The sequence below is a fragment of the Photinus pyralis genome, unplaced genomic scaffold (assembly GCF_008802855.1).
Source record: "Photinus pyralis isolate 1611_PpyrPB1 unplaced genomic scaffold, Ppyr1.3 Ppyr1.4_LG3a, whole genome shotgun sequence".
NCBI classification, from domain to species: domain Eukaryota; kingdom Metazoa; phylum Arthropoda; class Insecta; order Coleoptera; family Lampyridae; genus Photinus; species Photinus pyralis.
This window is the reverse complement of record NW_022170509.1, coordinates 21,949,014-21,973,871: the sequence shown is the minus strand read 5'-3', so window position 1 is coordinate 21,973,871 and position 24,858 is coordinate 21,949,014. Positions and strand designations below refer to the sequence as shown.

Genomic DNA, 24,858 nt, shown 5'->3' with positions numbered 1-24,858 from the left:
GTCGACTGTAGCTTTGGTCTTCCTTGCCTTATTGAACTATTTCTGCTTTTTGACCGCCCTGCACCACCCGGAATGGTTGTAGGGTGTCTTAGTAGTTCTCAGAGGAGATATCTGTTCAAATTAATCGACAATGGAGTTGGAGAGAGGGTCTACTTCGCCCTGTAAGTAAGGGGAATATCAGTTACCTTGGGGGTTGCGATATCCTTTTTGAACGGCTGAGTCATCTGTCTTTGGGTAGTTACTAACGTGGGTGGCCTGCTCCGATTCCTCAGTAAGCAACATTGTTGGTGTCAATAAAAAATGTTTAGACACAGTATACATAGTTGTATTAGGCTAAGCTTAGTACGCCATGCGACTACAATGTCTATTTTCACACATCGTCACGTTTTTCCAAAATTGCAACGTTTTCGAAAAGACCTTTTAGAGTTTTTTTAACATAGACCCACTTCCAGGTTAAAATTTTGATGCAAAAATACGATTCAGCATTCGTTTACATTTTTTTGCAAGGGCACGTACCTAACTACTGTGTCGAAGTGTGGAAAATCAGTTGGGCGCAGTCTTTCTAATTTTATTGCGACTTCTAATACTGTAATATGAGAACGTACAAAATGATTGATTACTTGCTAAGGTTATACTTAAGCACATTACTATTTCTTATGCTATCAGTTATCGATAGTATAAAAATATTTTACACAAGGGTAAGTACATGTTTTTTTTACCAAATACCTATATTTTCACAACTTAGTTTAGTCAGTAAGGTAGTGAAAATATCCCAACGGCATATTAAAAATTAAACGTTCCGTCTAGGAAATTGTTTAAATTTTAATATGGCTACTAAGATTTACTAAGTATACTAGGTTCTATTGCTAACTGATACGCAGCAAACTGTTCGTTGAAAGTAAAAGGATCCAAAACCACAGAATTCACCTGTGAACTCTCGTTTGGATCCACAATTGAATTTTAATTATGCGGCCGTTATGTCAGATTACTGTTTCTTAATCTAGAAAAATTCTTTATCACATGTTGGAATTTTGAACGTGTTGTGTTCGCTCTGGATTTTTCAATCCCACACTGCTGTTTTTAGTAGTTCTTTTACTTTGTCCCAAGGGAAAACTAAGTTGCCGGAAATTTGACCTTCTATAATTCTCGCTCGACGTTTTGGTGCTTGTACGCACATCATGCCATAGACTCTAATACCAGGAACACTAGCGTATGTTGGTTGATCATGCGACATGGGTCCTTCTGAAATGGCTCTCTATTATCCAGTTTGCAAATTTGATTGAAACTTACGTAGTGTACTGGTATCCGGACAGCGGCAGATTACCAAGTAGTGAGATTTTCCAGTTCTTATATTTTGTAAAGCGAGCAAGGACCAATCACGGGGATTGCGACAGATACGCATTTCTGCAGTTGGTTCGCAGGTTTTTACCAAAGTTAGGGCACGCTGAAAATAGTTTGGTAAAAAGACGACGACTTGATCGTTGCCATTACTCACCCTCTTCTTTTGATCCGTCATCAATTCTGTAGTGTGTTGATCATCAGAGTTGAGGCTGGCGGAGCAGGGATCACGATACCTTGAGGGGCACGCACACAATGGTTGGGTCCAATTTAATCGGACGTATACCGCGTTGCACACCTACAGGCAGTCAGTAGAACAAGGAATATGTTTATGTATTACTAACCTGTTGGATTGCACATTCTGGTAGTAGGAAAATGTGCTGGTTATGGGGGTAGTAATGATACTTCGTAGGTTTCACGAGAGCTGCACTCGCACCTTCTGGTAGTGGTAGTAGGTTCTGGAAAGAAAAGAACATTTAATCTTGTCATTTTCTACTCTGAAATTGTGCAAATTTTAATAGAAGAAATTCCCTACAAAATAAATAAATACACGGTAAACGTAGGAAAAGATTAAACCGCAGCTTAAAATACTTTGATTGTTTACCGTTTGCGGTCGACATCAATATATGGCATACATTTGCAATTGCAAAAACCAATGTTTTAGAGGTTTGAAAACTGTATATGAAATTCAACTGCACTTTTTTTCAAATTTTGTATGCTTACTATCAACACTTGCTTAGTAAGTAGGAGTTTCAAATTGACGGTAAATACTCCAGAAGTAGTACAATAACGGGGGTTCTAGAACTGACGTTTCCAGGAAAAAATTCCCGAAGTTTTTTTCTCAACGGTTTTATATGTATTTTGAACCGCTGAATCCGAATTTTCACTTTGCTAACACGCCAGAGGTGAGCTAACTGCGACAGCCGCAAATAACCGCAAATTATTTGCGGCATTTTTACATTTTCGCCTATAACTCAAAAACGGTACGTTTCAAAAGAAAAACTATTCTATACAAAATTGTAGTCCACAAAATTTTATACATTTAACATGTAACAACCAAATCTGTAGGACCAACCAGACCACCGCCAGCGGCCGCGCCAAAACGGCTACTTTAGTCACATGTGTTAACCGCAAAAGCCGCAAATGCGGCAAAAGCATCAAAGTGAAAAAAAACAACAAACAAGTGAGTAGTTGAATTTCACTAAAATTCAACGTACAATCAGAATATCCGATTGAAAATACTCCCTTATCGTGCTCGGATGTGAATAATTCTTATATCTCAACAACATATTCAATTGGTTTATTTGTTTTTTTATTGACAGGGGGGCTCAGGATTACCTTTCACACTCCGGCCCAGAATATGCCTAAGAGGGCCCTGAGTGAGTAATTTCATTTCGCATAGAATTAGTTGAAAATGTCACACATGAATAAAAAAGTATAAATTGTACACAACTCTTGTGCAGCTAAAGTGCATTTTTTTAAAGTAAATGGTTGGGTTACTTTCTTGGTAGATGATTAATGGGGAGGATGCTCTTTACACCTAAACATTTAAAGAGCGCCTGGTATACATTCGCAATCCTCCGACACTCCATTCTGCAGATATTTGCACTGAAAGCTTTGATATCACCAATAGATATGTGGCCTCCTGACGTTACACTTGCCTTGTATGAGTACCCTCTTTCGACACGTTGTCAAGGTATTTGCTTCGACTTCACCAATAGGTATGTCTCGCCCAGTTGATTCATTTTGCCTTGGAGGATAATTTCCTCCGACAGACCGTTTTCGAGATATTCGCTCTTAAAGTTTTGACATCACCAATAGATATTTCTTCCAGACGCGTCCCAATCGTCCTTTTTTAATTCTTAATAAAATGCACAACAAATTAACGATTAATACTTAATTAATTTGATCATTAAAGGACTTCTCCTCGGACTTCTCCATCTCCTGAGGTGGTGTTTTTGAAAGTAAAACGTGCGTGTTTTCGAGATCAAAGGTGACGGGGCGTTATCTTTCATGGAGGTCTCAACGAAAGGTACCGTTTTCCACCCACTATCGTCCTCCTACCATCCACAGACCGCGAACCAGCTCCATCCACAGACCCACAGCCGGGTCCTTACGAAGACCCTCAGACTGGCCCGTTCCGAGTCAAAAGAAGAAAGAAGGAGTATAGACCGGGAGATGATGACACTTTTTGTGGTGTGATTTGCTACAAGTATGGCGACCATTCAAAGGTTTAATTAAGTACTCCTCGAAACGAAAATGGTGCTAACTCTCTGGGAGTGGGGCCGTTATTGCGTGACGATTGTTTAAACATGTCGGAAAATTGAATGATTTTGGACAATTTGCTACACAAAATTCTTTGGATTTTCTGGTAGTCGGTGACAAAACAAATGACGGAAACGAAATGCCATACTTTTCCGGTGGGCCTTATAGCCCGCCATACTCATTTGAAAGTGTCGATTGTTTGTATTTTTTTGGGTGATTTGCTACAAGCTCATTTTTTTATGAGCATCAAGTCCTCAATCAGTCATTCACGAAAATCAACCTGCCATACCGCAGCGACGGGCCCGCATACCCGCCATACCGGCACAAAGATGTCATTTTTGTTAACAATTTTGGGCGATTTTCTACACCCTATAAATTTTTCCACCAGTTATTTTTATAGTCAGAAATAGAAATTTCGATACGCCATACCTGTGGCATGGGCCAATTATGTATAATATTTTTTCAAAAATGTAAGAATTTTCCGAAAATTTGGGCGATTTGCTACAGTATGGCACCAATGTTTCGTGACAGTTTGAGGTGTAATAAAAGTAAATATCAAGTTTCAAACACGAATCCCGGGCCAATCTTGTGTTATCACGAGATGTTATGTCGCTTAATATTCTCCGCCCCACTCGAACTTCTTAGTCAAGTTGAAGAGGTCCCGGTCGGGGTCGTTGTGTTCTGCATTGCATTCAATGGATCGCAGGTAGTAGATAGTAGCTGCCATCAAGTTTATACTACCCGCCATAAGTATCTGAACACCCAGTGACTTCAACACCAAATTTTGCACCTCTAAGTGCATATAGGTATCAAATTTCATTTAGATGCTTTAATAATTAAGAAAGTTGGCACTGTGCATCTGAAATACCCATCAACATAATTTTATATATTTTATATATTATTTTGGTCCTGAATATTACGGATGGAAGTTAACGCACACAGATAATTATAAATTTAATTGGTTCGACGGCGACGACATGCCCACTACTGTCGGATATATCATTCTGGATCGCATTGACCAAGAGAATGAAAATCAAATCGATTTGAGTAGTGTCGAGGGCAATGGGAACGAAACAGAAGAGACCCATGACGATGTTGAGGAATCCGATACCGATGACGAGTAATTGTTAAACGCGAGTACGATATTATATCTTGTCGGGATAAGTTAATCAATTTAGAACAATTATTCTTTTGAATGGATTGTGTTACCAATTTTTAATAATAAAATCATTTTTCTGAAGCTCGCGAGAAGGTCGTTTTTAGGTTTCTTGCTTGTCCCAGTTATAGCACAAAGATATTTTAAGAAAACAGATTTTCGGGTATGGCGCCATCTTTAGCCTTCATGACGAGTATGGCACATATATCATGGATCAATGTGGAGTATGAACTTTCAGAAAATCCAAATGCCATACTGTAGCAAATCGCCCAAAATTATTAACAAAAATGACATCTTTGTGCCGGTATGGCGGCTATGCGGGCCCGTCGCTGCGGTATGGCAGGTTGATTTTCGTGAATGACTGATTGAGGACTTGATGCTCATAAAAAAATGAGCTTGTAGCAAATCACCCAAAAAAAACAAACAATCGACACTTTCAAATGAGTATGGCGGGCTATAAGGCCCACCGGAAAAGTATGGCATTTCGTTTCCGTCATTTGTTTTGTCACCGACTACCAGAAAATCCAAAGAATTTTGTGTAGCAAATTGTCCAAAATCATTCAATTTTCCGACATGTTTAAACAATCGTCACGCAATAACGGCCCCACTCCCAGAGAGTTAGCACCATTTTCGTTTTGAAGAGTACTTAATTAAACCTTTGAATGGTCGCCATACTTGCAGCAAATCACACCACAAAAAGTGTCACCATCTCCCGGTCTAGTAGTAAAGTAATGAAAAAGGAAGGAGCAGAGTGTTATTTGGTAAAACGGGGAAAGAGTCGAAGGAAAGATGGGGGAAATAAAAGAATGGAAATTATTTTAGATGTAGACTTTTTTCAAGTTTCATTTCTTAAACAATAAAAAAAGCTTTTGAGCATTTCAATTTACCTATATTTGTGTCTATCAATTCATTTCGTCAACCATTAAATATAATAATAATAATAATACTTTATTAGTGTAGTTTATCACAAGATATTTACACAAGTCAAATTACAATAATAGAAAACTTTATGAACAATTATAAGAATTTAATTTCGAAATATTCATCAATGGAATACAGAGGATTACTCATCACTGTTTCTTTTGTGCGTTTTTTAAATAAGTTTGTGTTACAGGTACTGCGGTTGTGCAACTGCGGTAACGGTGCCAATGAGATTATTTTCAATCGGATATTCTGATTGTACGTTGAATTTTAGTGAAATTCAACTACTCACTTGTTTGTTGTTTTTTTTCACTTTGATGCTTTTGCCGCATTTGCGGCTTTTGCGGTTAACACATGTGACTTTTCAAAGTCAAAAAAGTCCATGTAAATGAAAAACCAATATCACCACTTGATAAGAAGTGAAAAATTATATTAAATGGATATGCCGGAGCACCATTTTTGCATTTTCTAAAAGTTGCACGAAAAGTAGCCGTTTTGGCGCGGCCGCTGGCGGTGGTCTGGTTGGTCCTACAGATTTGGTTGTTACATGTTAAATGTATAAAATTTTGTGGACTACAATTTTGTATAGAATAGTTTTTCTTTTGAAACGTACCGTTTTTGAGTTATAGGCGAAAATGTAAAAATGCCGCAAATAATTTGCGGTTATTTGCGGCTGCCGCAGTTAGCTCACCTCTGGCGTGTTAGCAAAGTAAAAATTCGGATTCAGCGGTTCAAAATACATATAAAACCGTTGAGAAAAAAACTTCGGGAATTTTTTCTTGAGAAAATCCTCATATGATTGAGCTAAAGAGAAGTAGGTATCTTCAATTTTGATGTATTTGATTAATTGATTGCAATGTAGCTCCTTGTCGATCCTTTTCCATTCCGGATTGATAAGGAGCATATAACGCGTGTTTCGTTCTTATGCTTTATACGCAATTATAGCGCATAAAATTACCAAAGCATTTCAAATCGTTGTGCCAAATACACGGTTGTGGGGTGTCACTTGAGCGATTACTGCGGGCAATTAATTTTTCTCAGCTGGTCAATTACGCTACCGGAAAATATTCTTTTATTTGCGGATTAATTCACAACGGTACGTGAGAATTAATTATGGTCATGATTAAATTACCTTCAGAAATTTTGCTCTGTCGATGACAAAAAAATATAAGAATTGCGGGTAATTAGGCGAGGAAGTACTTTCCAACATAACAGTATTGTGTTGTAGTTACTGTTCATTTCATTATGTTTTCTTCTCAAGCTCTTTAATCGTGTTTGTAATTTAATTATGCATTCCTTCTAATCATTAATATTAAGAATTACGCGGTTATGTAATTGGGATGAAAAAAGTGGATAGTGGTACTGCAGCTGAACTGGCACGATAAAAAGAGCTCTTATTCGACCATTGTGGTGGTAATTATCCTTTTTTCTAATCAATGTACAATGAACAGCACGAAAAGGATTATAGGTACATGATTGAATTAATAATGTAACCAGGGTATATCGATTGTATTTAAATTGTGTTCCAAATGTCGTGTAGAGCAATTGAAACCGGCACGAGAGGGAGTCTCTTTGTGACAATTTGAGATACAAAAGTGTTCTAAAATTATTGTAGGTGTAATGATCAAATTAGTTTCTAATATATACGTGAGAGAATGCAGAGTCAAAGGTTACATAACAGTACTGTGGACGGAACGAAATTTTTCTTCAAATTGTAATGCCGTTTTAAATCGAAAAGACAAATCTAGTAGGTAACTTTAACGACGTCTACCATCGCAAGAAGACTTATTTGGATAATGAAACCAAAAGATTCTCACAGGAAACGAAACGGTTGGTCACGACTTTCTTACTTTTCTCTGAATCATGCATTTGTTTATTTTAAAAGGCCTGGTTGCTATGAAAGTGGATATTTTTATTCAAAAATTGATCGTTGTGTTCCAAGTGCATAAGTAGCTGTGTGTTTCCATTTAAATAAAACTTATCATATCCAGTTCTTTTAGCATTTGCTCCTAGTTCGTTTACTCTTACATACAAAATGTATAGTTGCCTTACATGTACAGTCAAAGTGCCCATATTTGGCGTTTGACTTCGTTTCTTTAGGGCCCTGTACCTATGACTCCGTTGACTTGAACTTTAAAAAGTCTCCCAAAATCAACAATACTGACTTGATGTTACATGAGAATGCTTTAAATGTTGATCGCCCTTTTACAGGGTGTTCTATAAGGAATAATCAATCTTAATGACTTCAAACCTTAAAAAGTTGATTTTTTCAAATAGAACGTGGTTTGTTTTTGCACTATCAAATGTCGAAAAAAATTCTACATCGATCATTACAAAACTTCATATTAAAAAATCTCCATTTTTTTAAATGGAACACAGTGTAGCTACATTTTTTGTCATCTTTTAGCTCCTCCAAAAACCTTCCGCTTTTGGTAATAAGGTCCTATACATATCTCTGATCGTTTTTCGGGTTTTTATATTCATCAAAATTAATAAGAAAAACATGATCAATCTAGCTAAGTTTGTTTCTGGGATACAGGGTGGAAAACGCAAAGTTCGACTTTTTGGGACGTTATTATATCTTACTATCCATGTTAGATAGAAGAAAGTCAAAACAATCTAAATTTTTTTAAAAATAGAACATACTGTTTTTTATGATTGAATACGTAATTTAAAAAAACACAAAAACGCAAATTTTTTTGCAAAATGAGAAAGGGCATACCGCAAAACCTACTTAAGGACGTGCACCAGTCTGGTTGCTGAGAAAAAATCATGACGCAATGCACATTTGACCAGTTTTTTTAGGGTGGCTGCCAAACGAAGTACGTTGGACCCTCGGTTTATTTGGAAAAGGTGCTTGTTTTGATCCCCTCTACCACCTAATTTTTTCACATATTTATATGCAGCACTCTGTATACTTTCGCTTTCCCGGACCATCGCAGGCTGCCACTGCTACTAAGACAATACGCTTTCTTAGCTGATGTTAAAATGCAGTATACAAATTTTCATTTAATTTTTACAGATGAATCAAAGAATGGTGACAATTGGTTGGATACGCAGTGTATCATAGTGATAGCTTAGATTTAGTTTAAAACTTGAAATACATTTGCATTTATTCCGCAGATTTAATTGCAATAGTAGTAAACGCGTTAAAATGGTGTAATCGACTTTAATGCGCTATTAGGAAATTAAACATCCAATTTTACTTACAATACAAGTATGTAAGCAAGAAAAAAGTTATAAAATAAAACCTGGATAAAAGCACATGCAGGAATTGAAGGGAACGAAATTGCCAGTCCTCGTGCTAAAGAGGCAGCAAACAGTAGAGACTTTAATCTTAACTATCATCTATATACAGTGAGTTTTTTTTAAATGCGAACATAGGAGTTTGCATGCAATGTAATTTCCCTATATTCGATTTAAAAAAAACACATCAATCTATGAGGTGTGCGCGGTTCACATTCCCAAATCGCGCAACTTGTGTGACTATGAACAGCAACTCTAATAGTCTTTATGATGAAGAGCATTCGGTAAGATTTTTTTAAAGAAGTCATGTGAGGCCATGGCAACTTTAGGATACATTTTTCTTAAATTTACGATAACTTGACCTCACAGGCCACGCACTGACACCACAACTCATTGTGAACCAACCTTCAATTATTTGTAGGTCATGTGCACCTGGTATTCTACTAATTTGATCTATTCAATACATAAATGAAGAAAATAAGAAAATAAATAACGAAAACCATTACAATAAATGTTCGAAGTGTCCTCCTTGACATTCTAAGCATTAACCTAACCTAACCGATTTCGTAATTAAATTGGACGGCGGTATTTTTAAAAATGTGACAGCTGTCAATTGTATCTACTACTCATTTGAACTACTCAATAGATTGATGTGTTTTTTTTTAAATCGAACATAGGGAAATTACATTGCATGCAAACTCCTATGTTCGCATTTAAAAAAAATTCACTGTATATATAAAACAGTAAGACCGAAATGTGTTTGTATTCTTATAACCGAAGAACGGCTCGACCGATTTTAGTGATTTTTAATTTGTTGGATTAGTCTTCCCTGGGAATAGGACATAGGATATTAAAACATGCGAAAATTTGACCGGAAAATGGGAAAATTCCCGATTATATATAAAACAGAAAGATTTAAATGTGTTAATGACGTTTTAACTAAAGAACGGCTGTACCGATTTTAATGACTTTTGGTTTGTTGGATTTGTCTTCGCTGGGAACAGCACGTAGGATACGAAAAATGTAGGAAACAAAACAAATATGATGCTTTGCTACCACGAACCTACCTTTGCTAATTTCTGAACACACCATTTATTAATCCTAAAGCGGTACGAAGTTCACCGGGTCAGCTAATATTCGTATAGAAGAGATATTATAGTACCTACATTTATTAGAGGTATGGAATACACAGTAGGTACAAGATGGGAACCAAAGGGCGATACTACAAACAATTAGAATCAAATTTACCTTAACAACTATCGTATAAAAATATTTCCAACGGGTCTTTTATTTCAACGTTTATAGATCATGGCAGATTTCCTACACATCTACATAAAATAAAATTAGCAGGGCCTCCAATATGTCTGCCGTGCTTCAAGAACGGATTACGGTGGAAAAGGAGGTGTGAAGTAGCTAATACGTAAATCTGTGATAGTACCAACGGGAGGTTGGAGTGATTATAGAGGATAAAATGGCGCCATGTAATATTTGCTTCGAAATATAATTCAGTCTAGGTAATGTTTATTATCCCCAGAGTATGCAATTTTGTTCACTCCACGCCTATAACCGAAAAATAGTTAGCTTGAACTCGTGTAACGACCATTAAGTACCTACTTTTTGAAAACTAAACCAAAATCATTATAGTGAGATTAATAAGTCGCGTTTAAATACCGATTAGAACAGGAAAACTGCGATTCCAAATGTTAAAAGGTTGATTGATGTTTTTTTTTTCTTCCCCGTGGAGGAAACTCATTTATCTTCTGCTTTGGTTTCGCATTCATACTACTGGAATTTTTGAAAATCTTTAATTAAACATTTACAAAATATGCACATACTGACCTCGCTAGATTAATTACAGGATGTTACAGTAAATGTTCTATAAATTGATCGGAGTAATTATCATACTGTTGGTTCACATTCTAATAATTATAACCTGAAGTGCATTTGCAGATTTTAATTTGTTGCTGTCTATATTTAAATTAGGTTACTTCGATGCATACAAGAAGAATACACAGTAAACCAGTATCATAAACTTGTCCCTAGTAAGTGTAATAATTTCAAATAAACTAAACGAAATAAATTACTTAGGTAAGCTTTGTTCCCAACGTGGAGAAATTTAAGATTGATGAACAGTAAGTTAAATTAATGAGCATAACAGATCATCTTCTATTATATTCTTTTTTTGTATTTTTACTGTGAGAAAGTATAGCTTAAGTTCATAAAATTTAGAATTGAATTATTAAAGGTAATTAATTCCCGCAATCTCATGCAAAGAGCACGCACGGATTTGTCGGTAAATATTCATTAGTTATATAATTCTTGGTATGGAATTAAATTAATACAAAATCATATACTTATTAATTAAACTATATGGAAGAGGCGATTATATAATATGTATTTTTATTTTTGTTGACATGTATAATTTTTTGAATAATTTAAATTATGTTGAATTAACTAGGGCGTAACTTCATCACGGTTGAGTGATAATTGGGTCATAGTTGTAAGCAGTAAGTTCTCTCTTGTTTTGCGAGTTTAAATTCTTTTAGCACCCCGTTCCGCATTCGTTGCGGTGTAGGTACATTCTTCCGTTGCGTCTGTTGTCTTTTCTAAGTTATGTAAGAAAATTGCACTATACGAACCGCATGCAAATTACTGACGCTAAGGTTATAAACAGTTAGAAATATGATATCTACGCTACCCCGGCTTTATTTATTAGCTGTTTATGGCTTTCTTTGTTACATTGTACATGACCCGTACCAAAGGTAGCGTAGAATTCAAGGACGTGGTGCTCACGATGACTGTTTTCAATATTCATCAGATAAGACACTATCGTGAATTAATCGTTTTTAATTATGACCAACGTTGCATTATGCAGCTTTTACTTCACGCCATAATTTCAATTAAATGTAAATGTAAAGTAACTAACCCTTTGCTGGTGCGCTCTCATCACGCTGTGCCCACCCAGTGTGATCATGAATATGTCAATGGACAAGATTTTGGATTTTTCTACAAAAATAGCGACATTTCTACACGTGTATTACATAAATAAATTTCCGACCTGTTGGTGTTTGTTAGCTGATCATCTCGTGTATCACCACATAAATTCTTCGTGCTAGCAACTTAGGAAGAAATACGGATCGCATCTATTTTATGGGTTGCATGTTTTTCATGCCAATTATTTTTAGGCTAAAATATGTGCATATACAAATAACTACTCAAATTGCCAACTTAATGAAATATATGATTAATTTAAACTATACCTACACGATTCCTGATATTATATACGTCTATTAGCGTTGAGAAAAAAAATCCCAGCCTCCAGCCCCAAAGAAAATTAAGTTCATGTACTTTAAAACTTTTTTATTAAACCTCTTGTTCTTACTTAAAATTATGCCAATTAATACAGAATGACCTATCCATATCAATTAATCTCAATGATAATTTCACATTAACGACTGAGCAAACAATTAATCAAGTTATTGATACTAAAAAGTCTGACCAGTGGCAGTGAATTGACGAAAGTGAAACTTTTAAAGATCGTGAAAAAGACTATGGCATCTATCGGCATCGAAAAACAAATTTTTATTGAAAAAAGCGTATGTGTATCCCTCAAATTAAGCTAATGATATATTTGACAGTATTCCATATGCTAAAACATCGTTCGCGAATTAGCTTCATGATACGTATCCCTTTAATTATAGTTTTAAATTACCAGTTTGCGCAACAGTAAATTTAGCGGAAAAGTCGTTGCGTTATTTTTTATCACCACCGTGAAGAGTAGAATCTTTTTCGACTGACCGTGTAAATGATGATAAATAACAATAGAATTTAAATGTGAAACATTGCATAATTCATGAGATTTACCGTTCGTGCTCCAAATATTGTGTTGATTGATATTAATGTCAAAATTATCATCTTTTTCCGATTTAGCTTTTCACATACGCGCATATTTAATTAAAGTTAAGATTTAATACTTATGATTTTGATTTCTTATGGCTCATATTCATTATATTAGCGTATTTTCCTCAAAGTGAAAAAGGTTGCTTTTAATCTCACTTGGGCCGGCTGTGTTTCTGGCTGGCTGGATAGCAGCAAATGAGGGCTCGTAGAAGATCGCTTGTAGAAAGACGAGGAGTTTACGTGTACCTACCTACATGATGTGGGGTCGGCGCCATTTCCGAGCGTGGTGATTTTTCAATTTTTCCCCATCTTCTCCTACAGTTTTGGTCCCATTGTTTTTAAATTGGTGTCGTCGGTAATATCTTGCACACAACTCCTGCGTGACGGAATTTTGTTTATTTTCCTAGGGGCGAGATTAACCACCCCTTGCAAGACACGCGCTTCGAGTCTTCGTAGTCGACTTCGGGTGGTCAACAGTTTTTTAAAGCTGGAATTGCGGCCTCTCTTTCTCGTGTTGCCAATAGAAGCTCGAGCTATGAGAAGTGCCCCAAAAATTGAGTAGGTAGTATTTTGTGGAGGGTTTCTAGTGAAATCCGCAAAAATGAGAGTTGTGGGTTAACGGGATGGCGGAACTGAGTACCGACAAAGGGAATGTGGTAAGCCTTCGACAAAATCTTATTGATCGGTGAGTCAAAACTGGCTAATAGGATACTGAGATCTGCAACACAAAAATGCGCTGAAGTCCCTTCGATCAATGTGCGTTTTTTATGGTATAATGATCTCTGAATCGATATTCTGATATCTATAGTTACAGTATGATGAGATAGGTAATATTGAACAGAAAGTGTACTCATTCAACTTCTAAGTAAAACAATGCGTTAGCGTGGCATAATTCAAGATGGCTGTTATGATTAACCAATACTTGAAGAAGCATCTTTCTTTGGTTATCAATTAAGTTACACGTAACTGATTTGTTGTTTAACGCTGGGAATTAAAGTGGATTGAAATCTTTCGAGTTATTTAGGTAACAGCAAATTTAATAAAGTGATTTAAAAGTAAGTAAATAACGAGTGGATTTTTGTAATTATTAACAATTGGAATGGCGTTTATTGAACTTTGTTTAAAATAATGTAAGCAGGCAATAAGTTTACTTTTTATTCAACTGTTAAGTGGAAGTGTAAATGGTATAGCATGCGTGAAATGAGGCGGAACGTTTTTTACGCGAACAAATGCTATAAATTCGCAATTTTTCTATGAGATGAAGTAGTCCACCGCAAATCGCTTTGGCTAGTAAAAGTACAATTAAAAAATTGTACCGTAACGCATTTTTCCATACCGTAGCTTCATTTGCGTGCCGCTTTGTTAAATCTTCATCAAATTTCGACACTGCAGATTTCATGATTCGACATTTTAATTGTCTTCATTGAAGGCGTTGCTTAATTACAAGCACTTGGTCCATTATATTCTGTCCAACCGTCCGAAATCGAGTATTAATTGAATGCATGACAATGAAATACACTGCATTAAGATAATATTACTTGTGTCGCTAAAGTTTTAGCTAGTTAGGAAGTTAACAGTATTTTATTAAGAATAATGAGCCTTAAAAGTAAAATGCTAGTGTAGTCAGGCGCTTATACAACAATCTTAATTTAATCGACAGTTACCATCTAATGGTACTTTCAACGGTACTTGCCGATTGGGTTCGTTATGAATAAAATATTGTAGGTTTATTAACACTTCACCTCCCTATTTACACCTATTTGGTAGTAATTATTCAGTTATAATTATAGCTACCAACAAAAGCTTAATTTGTCTTTGATGCGTAAGAGAGAAATAAACGTTCAAATTTTTGTACCACATTTAACGAATGGGAACACAGCTAATTTTAGAGAAAAATCCTACTTTTTCACTTTATATATGCAAATTTTCTTGTTCAATACATTAATTATTTTTGTAGCACAGCATTCTGCCTGTTTTAAAAATAGGTACCATCAATTTGACTCTGCAAAGGAATTTGTAATTTCAGTAATGAATTAGCAAGTATAAGTTTTCAGAAAGGGGTCTTCACTTTTTTGTGCCACTAGTGGATTTTTACTAAAAAGTGAATTTCAGACAATAGATTCTGCACTCTTTCATTTTCTAAGCGCATCCTATATCTTGCGGCAGTATCCTTTGTTTCCAAGTGCATGGCGTGGGCGGGGCACTCCTTTTTTTTTATTAATGTTGCGAAATTCCGATAAAATTACCTAGGAAACGGAAGATGGAGTATTTCAAACTAGCGTCAATTGAATGAAACAATTTCTCATGGCCAGTTGAGATTAGCAACTTTTTTTTTACTTAAAATGCATTCGTCATGGAATAGTGAACATCGGCTTAAATTAAACCATTACTGATGCAAAGATGCTTTTGTTACAGAATTACTGTTTTTCCCAAAACCGACGTTTTAATTATGATTTTGTACACATGACCCAAATTATACATGTTACAGTAAAAAAAACCTAATTTTATCACCTGTCATCCAAAAACCAAACCGTGATTGTTTCACGTAACACATTATTATGAAATTAAAGTTACCGTTGGTTTATATCTAGCCATGATATCGTGACTGGTATTGTTTTGCGGTTTTTATAGAAACAATATTATTAAGCATCGTCGCAGCCTGTACATCACCTGTTGACATTCTTATAACCTGCATAATATGCTTCGTGAAAATCGCTGAGAAACATCCACAGAGAAGTTGAAATGATAAATGTAGATTTATTCCGGCTCCTGAAACATATCCCTTAAAAGTGATAGTACTGTCTCGAAAGTGGGCACTTAATAATATTGTTTTAGGTAAGTACTCCACCAACTTTGTAGCTTGACCATAACAACGTGTATGAGTAGGGTTTTTATCATCAATTAAATTTCCATTGAAGTGTAGATTTGCTATTTTTACTTAGAGAAAAATGAAATGGACCAAAAAGACTCCCTTTCGAAACAAAACTGCTGTGTCCCAGTATTTGTGGGCGCACTATTTCTTAGTTGGTGCACGTGTACTAGTACTAACAGCAGTCAGCCTTATGCATAAATTAGTTAACGATCTTCAGCTGCCAAAAATGGAATTATTTTTTTTCATATTGTTTATATTTCGTTTGTTTCTAATGGAGTTGTACTAACCCACCGTACATTACAATTGCAAGAATTCTGGCGTGAACTCAGTAGGTACTTATAAACAAATAAAAAGTCTAATTAATCCTCTTGCTAATTTACGAGTACCTATAGGCAGTGGCGTAGCAAGGTCTTCTGACACCCGGGGCGGAATTTCAACTTGTCACCCTTACCATAATTAATAATAGTAACAATAGTAATAATAATATATTTTAGTGCATAGACCAACAAAACGTATGTATAGCACAAGTCAATTACAAACTAACAATTAGGTAACAATTAAAGATTAAAAAATGCACTAGTGGTGTAAAATGGGTTAAGAATCAGGTACTTTAACAGGTTTTGTTTGAACAGTTTTAGAGTATCACAGCCTTTTAAATAGTGAGGTAGCTTGTTATACATTTGTACTCCAAAAACCATGGGAGAGTTCGCGGTTAATTGTCTTTTAAAAGTGGAGATTTGGAAAAGGTCATTATCACGTAAATTATAGCTATGTGTGTTCTTCTTCCTAATCAGTTTATGAGAATAAGTGAAGATTAATTTACAATTTTCAAAAATTAATAAACTAGGAACCGTTAAGATTTCCAGATCTTTAAAGATACCTCTGCACGAATGAAATTTTGACACGTTTGCAATTATTCTTATAATGCGCTTTTGGGCAATGAAAATAGCATGCGAGTGAGTAGACGAACCCCATAGACATATCTCATATCGTAGGATGGACTCCACAAGCGAGTGGTATTAACGAGTTGATTTAGAGTTATGACGCGTCTGAGATTTCTAATTAGGTAATTAACCGAACTCAATCTAGCTGCGAGTTTGGAGCAGTGTACTTTCCGGCTTAAGTGGTTGTCAAAATGTAGACCCAAAAATTTAGTGGTGGAAACATCTTGCAGAGTGTTGTCCTCTATTTGTAGAGCGACAGGGTTAATGGTTTTTTGTGGGTGATGAAAACGAAATCATAAGCCTTTTCAAATTTTAGATACGTTTTTGTCACTCCTACAGGGCTGGCACCCGGGGCGGTCCGCCCCCTCCGCACCCCCCTTCCTACGCCACTGCCTATAGGACGAATAATAATTCCTATAGCGTTCCAATCCATAATGTGACCCAATCTCATCAATATTTCGTTATAGTTTATAAAGTATTCACGCAGAAATGAAACATTCACAAAGAGCATGCGGTGCCACCAATTTCCGAATTTCAATTTGCACCCATAATATTCCTACAGTTTGTAGTTATAATTTAGGTATAGTTTTGTTCCTTATTTGCTTGAGATAACTGCAGTCTAAACACATAAGGTGTCAAGTTCTTACCGCGCCTCATTTTTCCAATCGCCATTATATCAAATTGTCTACAGTTTTAGATAGGTTTTAAAAAATTGAAAAATTTTGAAAAATGCGGCGAAATTGGCAATCTTTGTTAATATTACAACATTCTTAGGCGGGTTTCGATTTTCAGGAACTTTGGTATTTGGGTATATTCACTTCAAAATTCAGTTTTGAAAAATTAAACAAAACCATAAAAAATTGATACCTACACTAGATATGATATCAAACATTTTCTATAGATCATCTACCCTATAAAATCAATAGGTATTTAAAGGTGTAGATCTACTGCATAGGGCCTATAAGATTTTGGTTTATTTTCTGCGTCTGAATTCTAGAAAACTACTGGCTTCTCAAAAACTCCGCGTTTTGGAAATGCTCACTGAGCTGAAGCTTTACTGTAGTTTTTTCAGATTTGGTACTCAACATGCTTTTGATGACTATAGTGAAATGTGAAATGACAATGACTATCCAGAAGCAAATTACATCAACAGTATTTAACATCGATGTGTCACTTAGTGGCAGTGCGTCATGTCCGCCAAAGAGTTTTTAAAAAGCAGTATCCAAAACGGTTGACCTATATGAAAGTTTCTAAAAATGTTCCCTTTAACGGTATCGAATTTTCACATCTTGAATTGGTATCGCTTATATATTTTTTTAAAGACATAGCTTGTTTTATTTAATCGATTCATTTAACTTCGTTTGCCAGTCTATTTCCCGTTGGTTAAGTTTTCGATAAAAAATGTACAGATTCTACACAATACATATTAATTATAATAACTCGTTCAGTCAATTGCCCCGATTTTCTGACAATCGCCTTTTTATTAACAATTTCTTTTAGCTAATCTCTTTCATCTTAAGTTTGGGAGATTTAAGTGCATCGAATTATAATCGCAATAACGAATCTCAAATGTGCTTATTCAATAAGCGATCCTTTCAATTATAAAGTAATGGAAAAAGAATCAATTTAAAATCTTTGTGGCTTTTCTATTTGGGATTTTTAACGGTTTTGGAATCAACCGCAACACAATCACTTACACAAAATTGATTTTGTATGCCTCTTCATTATCCACAAACTGACATTCGCAAAGAGAGTGGTCCAGTTAAAAGTCTGCGAACGTAACGTGTGTTGGTTTAAACATTTTAACAAAAAATTGCTTGGTTATACACCATTTATTGCACTTATAGGTATACACGTTTACAGATGTCATATATGTTCAAGTTTCGATTCCGAACGGATAGATGCAATTAACAAAACTCTTTATGATCACCAAATGGATTTTTAAGTGTCTTTTGCAATTCTTTACCTTAAAAATAATTCTCCTAACAGTATTTATGCAGACTAATAAAAAGTGTACATCTCCGATGTAAATGATATGGAAATACGTTGTCAAAATTAACAAATAACAGTTTTACTTGTTAGACCTAAATTACATTATGGTACCTATTTTGTAGTTGTGTCATTTGGGCAACTTTGCCTTGTTCCGGTTATACGTGTTCAGTCGTCGACCTTTGTATTTTGGACATTAAAAATAAACTTTCTTCCTTGTTGCAATAACAAAATTTTCACACTAATCCTATAGTGGATTAATCACTGCCGTGTTACACGCTATAACGGTGCAACTTAAATGTGATTTTCATTCAATATGTTAATAATAATTTTTCTATTTTGAAATATGATTATACGGTAGCGTGGTAGCTTTGTCACACTGAATTGCTAATTGGGCGGATTAATTGTAGCTTGTAACTGTAAAAATTGAAGATCGTGCAGTAGATATTTGGGACTTGAGGCCCTAATTAATCTGCATAAAGAAGTGAGGATGCAACGTGGTGTTATTCAATTAATTTGAGTGTTATCGTAATGAATCACATCCGTCCTTGAGAAATAGGGAGGAAACGATAGTTATTATGATCAATAAACAACTGTTATAGCCTCGGTACTGATAGCATTCATTTTTAACTGTTTTTTCACCTAGTTCGTACGATCCTGCTCGATTTCTCAAGTACATTTTGATTTTCGCTAATTGCCAAAGTTTTGAAAGTACTCCCTCATTTGAAACCGAACTGTTAAATATTCAATTACATCTCACGCGCTCTATAACTTTGACATATTTTTCACTTCATCGATCTCGACTTTTCAATCTCAAACTTAACGCTTTAAAAATTTTATCTGCCTCTTGTGAAGCGCAGAAATTAAGGCTAGAGATGATTCATTCTTTCTGTTAACGATTGGCATCGTTTCAAATAGTGGCAATGTGATCCAACAATACGTAACAGATTACCAGTGTTGCATTTTTACATACAGATAATATATTGTTTTAACTTTCTATGAATATTCTTTACAATGCAATACGAATTGTAAATGTTTCCTCAAATTCATAGGTACTCGCACTGTTATGGTGAATAAATTAAACAAATATATAGCCTGGGTATGGCGAAAGATGTCGTGCAAATCGGTTCATAACTAACGGAGATGTCAAAAGGGCATTCCATATTTTACTACACGAACTCCATTCTACAAATTTAATAAAGCATCTACCGGAAAAATTCATCGTATTCATCCATTCGTTTTATCGTGCTAATGGACAGACGGGCAGACACTGCACTCGTTAGGAGCTCTACCTGCAGGTAGATATAACCTCTTGGGATCTCCTCAAGAAACGAGACGACAATCGCACTCTACGGCTGTCAAAGTTAACGGATAGGATACTGGGACATGCCATCCTTTCATGCGCAAAACCAAATTTTGAAACTGGTGTTAGATTTGCTTTAGTTCCAAGTGCCTATGAATCAAATTGCATTTAAATGCTTTCGTAAACAAAAGTTTGCAATTCAGTTTATATAAACGGTTGAGATGCGAAAAGGGCATAATACCTTTGCTAGTTCCTAAGTGAAACTGTCGAACTCTTTTATGATTGTAGAGGGCCACTAACGTCACGCTCAAAGGCAGAAAGTGGCGAATAAAATGGTTATTTTAGGGGACTGTACACTCCTCACAAAAAGTAAAAATGCATGTTCACTAACAGCAATTTTTGACCAGGAATGTGGATCAATACTGACAACACACAAAGAATATAACTATGATATACTGTCCCCGTTTGAAAAGTAATTGTGGGGAAACAATGGCGGTATAGTGACTTGTTACATTCCGATATGACGAAGATTTCCGGGATTGAATTTGCTAAATTTTGTTCCTATAATGAGCGGATTTTTTGGGGGCGATTCCTGTAGATTTTATTCAATTTTCATTTTCGACACAAGTCACCGATTCGGTACAGTCCAGTATTTTGAACCTAATCAGTTTGACCCTTGCACCTCTGGAAGGATCACGCTAACTATATAACTTTCCATAATTGTTAACCTTTTTTAAAACGGTAATTGAATCATTTACAAAAGGTGTAATTATCGCGTTTAATAAGGAAGCACGTTTCTTGTCGTCTAATTATGAACTGGGTGTACGTAATGACAATTTCGTGCACTTTGTATAAACTTTGAAAATGAGTAGCGGTACCGGATACCAAATTTTGGCGTATTAAAGTTACTTCATTGTTCCCCTGCGTTATTATGGGAAATAGCTTAAATGCCTTTATTGTATAGCGGTTGAGATTTTGCCATTCCCATTATTGATGTACTTAGAGGTCATTTAGATTAAAATTGATACGTGTAATAAGCGGTAGGGTGTGAAAATACTTGGCAGTATAATAGTGGCCGGTGATCTTAATATAGAGCGTAGGTATATAGCAAACGTGATTTGTCTGTATAATTGTCGACGTAAAATAAGAATAATTATATTCTTGCGGGAAATATGATGTAAGTGAAGTACCCAAGTCCAAGACCAAATTAATTGTGTGCGTTCATTTTCTGTAGGTACATTTTCCAATGAAAATTACCCACAATTTATTTCAGTGCAAGTGCTATTCAATTAGCTATAGGAATTATATGACCTCTTGATTAACGTTTTGTTCCGTTTCTCACAGTAACTTAGTTGGACTGAATGTAATTATGAAAATCGGCAGAAGAACGATAAGATTTTCTTGCCATATTTTCAATAATTGTGTTTCATTCCGCTTTCTCTATTGTCTTAAACTTTGAACTTTCTTGTGGGATTTATACACAATTGATCAACGATGAATTTTTCTCTTACGTGTATGTAAATACATATGATAAATCTGTAACCCCGTTTGGGTTAATTTTTTTTTAATTGGCATCTCTACCTACACTTAGTGTGACTCAAAGTCAATTAAATATTGTAAAGTGATCGTGTGGTTTTCAATAATCGATTCTTAATTACAATCATTATAATGCATCTATGAGCACACGCTGACTGGGGTCGACAAAAATTCCTGTAAAAGTGTAGAAGACGGAATTGCAAGTAATGAGATTTATGGTCATAAATTATGTAATAAAGCCATTTACATCATGGCACATGGTACGGTTTGCTCGTAAAGAGCGTGCAAAGTATTTTTCAAATTTAAATTGATTCTCGTATCAAGAATGCTGTAAGCAAAGTGCATGATATGCAATATTTTGTTTTTACATGCTGTAGTTATGGAATTGAATTTCCTAAAATCGCACATAATTATCGCCTATTTTATGTAAATGTTGATGAGGACAACTAATTACAAGAAATATCGGTTGCAGATATAAATTTCCATACATGGCGCCGCCTTTTAATGAAAATAAATCTATGTCCATTAGTGGATCACGCGAAAATTACAACTTGTAGAAACCTCAATTTTTTTTACATAAAAAATTAATTAGTAGGTACACTGCGAGAGGTAAATACTTTGATCGCATTTTAATTTTTCCGTGAGGGATGCATCTGAACGAACTGCGATGAACTTCATCAGTTGTGTTCATTGAAGCAACGCTTTAATTACACACTTGAGGTAATATCGAAGATTATGTAAAATTTTCTATCTCACCTGGCTAATGTTGGATGCAATTTTGACCTGAGGTTTTTCACGCTTACTAAGGTAAAAGTCGTGCACGTGGTGGTTATCCCTGGGCTCTTCGGTGGTTCCGATCGCATCCTGGGTGGTTGTATCCAGTATAGTAGACATTTCTGTCTCTGTTGTTCCTGTGGTTGTCGGGTTTGATTTTCTAATTGTCGTAGGCGATAAAGTGGTTAAGACGACAGTTGTCCAAATGGGGGTTGCTGTGGCCGTTTGCGTTAAGGTTGTCGGCGGCTTAGTTTTTTGGAAGCGTTTTTTTGTTGTTGATTTAGTTTCAATTTTCGGAGGGATGGTTTCTGTGACGGTAATGATTTTATAAGGGTTTGTTATTTTTGTCATTTTTGGAGGTTTAGTCGAAGGTTCATTTCTCGTTTTTTCGATTAAAGTTGTTGTCGGCAATTGGGTGGTCGTTTTTTCGTTGGTCGTTTTTCCTTGTCGTAGCCACGAAAAGCTATTGAAAATGTCTTGGGGAAACTTCCAAAACTGGCAGTTCACTTGCGATAACATCACCATGTTTAACAATATGAATGAGAAACGCATTTTGTCACCTTAAAATTTTAACAAAGTTCACGTTTAGTTAAGTGCCGATGACAGCAGACCAAAGAAAATTAAGAGTTTCCGCCGTCAAGGAACAAACTCGCGCGCGCCCTTGAGCTTTAACGCTACGGCGGTTGACGATGATGTGCGCTAAGAAGAAGCTTCTTGCAGTATACTTAAGACTGCCTTCTTGTAATTGAAGTTAACCCACTTCTTAGCCAATAGTACATGGATATTCTAGCGCTTTACAATTCATTCTATTGTCCTACTACATCAATAACATTTGTCAAGGTTGCTTTTACTTGTGCATAGATTTCACGCAGATAAGAAAAAAAGGATTAATATGCAAAATTCGATGTGAAAAATAAACAAATTCAAACTTTCGCATGCAATTATAATTCTCTGTCTACTTATGTTTCGTGCGATTTTTCTTGGGTGTTAATTAATTACGTGCCAATAATCCTTGAAAAATTGTGACAAATCGCCGTAATATTAACAGTTTCTTCATAAATTTTTCCTTCCGTTTTTATTTATGCATGTTCGCATCTTCCTGAAGGTTTAAAAGTACTTCTTTATAAATCGAGTGTATTGCTACAGTTGTAAAGTTCTTTTCTGCCATAGTCCAGTCAATAGAGACCTAAATAGGGGAGTTTAGTCAAAAATTTGGTGTCCAAGAGGTTATGACTGATTCTTATGTATTTTTTGGCGTAGATTCCGAATTTTTAATCTCCCACCAACCTTAGGGGGTGGGAACCCCCCCAAAAATGCAAAAAACCCCAAAATTTCGGTCCAAAATTCAGAATTTTGGAAAAATCTCGCTAAATTTAGATTTTTGGCCCAAAGTACCTTAGTTCAAAATTAAAGTACACAAAATTTTCAGGAAAAGTGCTATATACACTTTTGGTCTAGGACCAACGGGGGCGGAGATAAGAGGGGGTCAAAAAAGGGTACTTTGTTGGAAAACGTGAAAAAAACTGAATTTCTCTGAATAACTCGCTAAATGTTGGTTTTAGAGAAAAAACTCAAAGGACCAAAATGAAAGTAGACGAAAAATTACTTCGGAAAGTGCACGTGTGCGGAGCCGATGAAGGGGGGGAGGAGGGGGAGGGGGCGAGCGCAAAACCTCTCTTCCTGGCGCCGCGCGACGGCACTGGCATAAGGCGCTATACGCGCAGTTTCGGGTATCTCTGGCGGCCTCGGTCCCGGTCATAACGGATGCTTCTTTGTCCTTATTTTAGAAAGGGGCCTCTGGCTTCCCCCTCCCTCTTGTTGGTCGTTTGTATGCTTTTTGTGTCCTCTGGAAACCAGTTCAAGATCCTTCTTCAGTGCGTCTGTGTTGTCGCGTCGTGCGCATCACGCTATATTGCTCCGTGCTTATTTACTATTTTTCGCCTGAGCCAGTAGAGGTTGAGTTTTTATTTAAAGATGGCCTAAAAAAGTGCGAAAGTAACGTTTCTTGCTGTCCGCCATGCAAATCAGAATTTCAGACAAATACTACAATCTCCCCCAAAAATTGTAACTCGAGCACTAAATAAACAAGTACAATGCGATCAAAAATGATTGGCTCTCTAGTCGCCTTTGGAATTTTTGTTTACATGGGAAATCGTATCTAACTTGAACTTCCAAAGGCGACTCGACAGCCAATCATTTTTGATCGCCCGATATAAATTGTGCACAACTCCTGTGCAGATAAAGCGCATTTTTTTAACCGAAATAGCTTTTGTATGGACATCACCAATGGATATATTTCTTGCAGACGTTTCAATCGCCCTTTGATAGTACCCTCTTCCGACAATCCGTTCTTGAGGTATAAGGTAATATACACGATCACGATAAGAGGTCGAGGAGGAGGGCTATGGTTGGTAGAAATTAATTCCTTGCGTTGAGACCTTTCATTAGAGTACCATGAAGGTTAAAACTAGTTCCACTCTCTCCCCTCGAGAGTATATGCAAGCGAACAAACTCAAAACGCACAGGCGCGCGAGCACGATATTACAGAAAATTTCGGTAAAAACAACAAACTTTTAACCGAAAAATAGTAAATAAGCAGGGAGCAATATAGCGT

At 36.0% G+C, this 24,858-nt stretch overlaps 2 protein-coding genes and 1 long non-coding RNA gene across 5 annotated transcripts in view; 1 reads left to right on the top strand and 2 right to left on the bottom strand.

The window, feature by feature from the left end:
• LOC116165507 (ribosome assembly protein 1-like) overlaps nucleotides 1–24,858 on the top strand; it is a 66,092-nt gene that overhangs the window by 8,581 nt on the left and 32,653 nt on the right. The window lies entirely within an intron of this gene.
• On the bottom strand, nucleotides 497–22,945 carry LOC116165508. 3 transcript variants are annotated; one of them, XM_031480010.1, is made up of 5 exons: nucleotides 22,227–22,945; nucleotides 1,683–1,796; nucleotides 1,496–1,636; nucleotides 1,291–1,444; nucleotides 497–1,239 (listed from the first exon to the last, which is right to left on the bottom strand). In XM_031480010.1, the coding sequence occupies exons 1-5, from the start codon at nucleotides 22,794–22,796 to the stop codon at nucleotides 1,061–1,063; spliced, it is 1,158 nt and encodes a 385-aa protein (XP_031335870.1). In that variant the 5' UTR covers nucleotides 22,797–22,945; the 3' UTR covers nucleotides 497–1,060. The 3 variants fall into 3 exon arrangements, with proteins under 3 accessions (XP_031335870.1, XP_031335868.1, XP_031335869.1); XM_031480009.1 differs by having other exon boundaries at nucleotides 502–1,242; XM_031480008.1 differs by having other exon boundaries at nucleotides 498–1,242; nucleotides 1,291–1,636.
• On the bottom strand, nucleotides 10,162–10,941 carry LOC116165511. Its single transcript, XR_004144160.1, has 3 exons — nucleotides 10,766–10,941; nucleotides 10,541–10,711; nucleotides 10,162–10,486 (listed from the first exon to the last, which is right to left on the bottom strand). It is a non-coding gene; the product is annotated as an uncharacterized LOC116165511 (long non-coding RNA).

Excerpts from the sequence above, each read along its gene's own strand:
- LOC116165508 (XM_031480008.1), bottom strand. The coding sequence starts at position 22,796 with ATGCGTTTCTCATTCATATTGTTAAACATGGTGATGTTATCGCAAGTG. Across the intron at positions 1,797-22,226 it reads TTGCATCCAACATTAGCCAG|AACCTACTACCACTACCAGA; the intron begins GTGAGATAGAAA and ends TTTTCTTTCCAG. Across the intron at positions 1,243-1,290 it reads TCCGGATACCAGTACACTAC|AAGGACCCATGTCGCATGAT; the intron begins GTAAGTTTCAAT and ends GAGCCATTTCAG.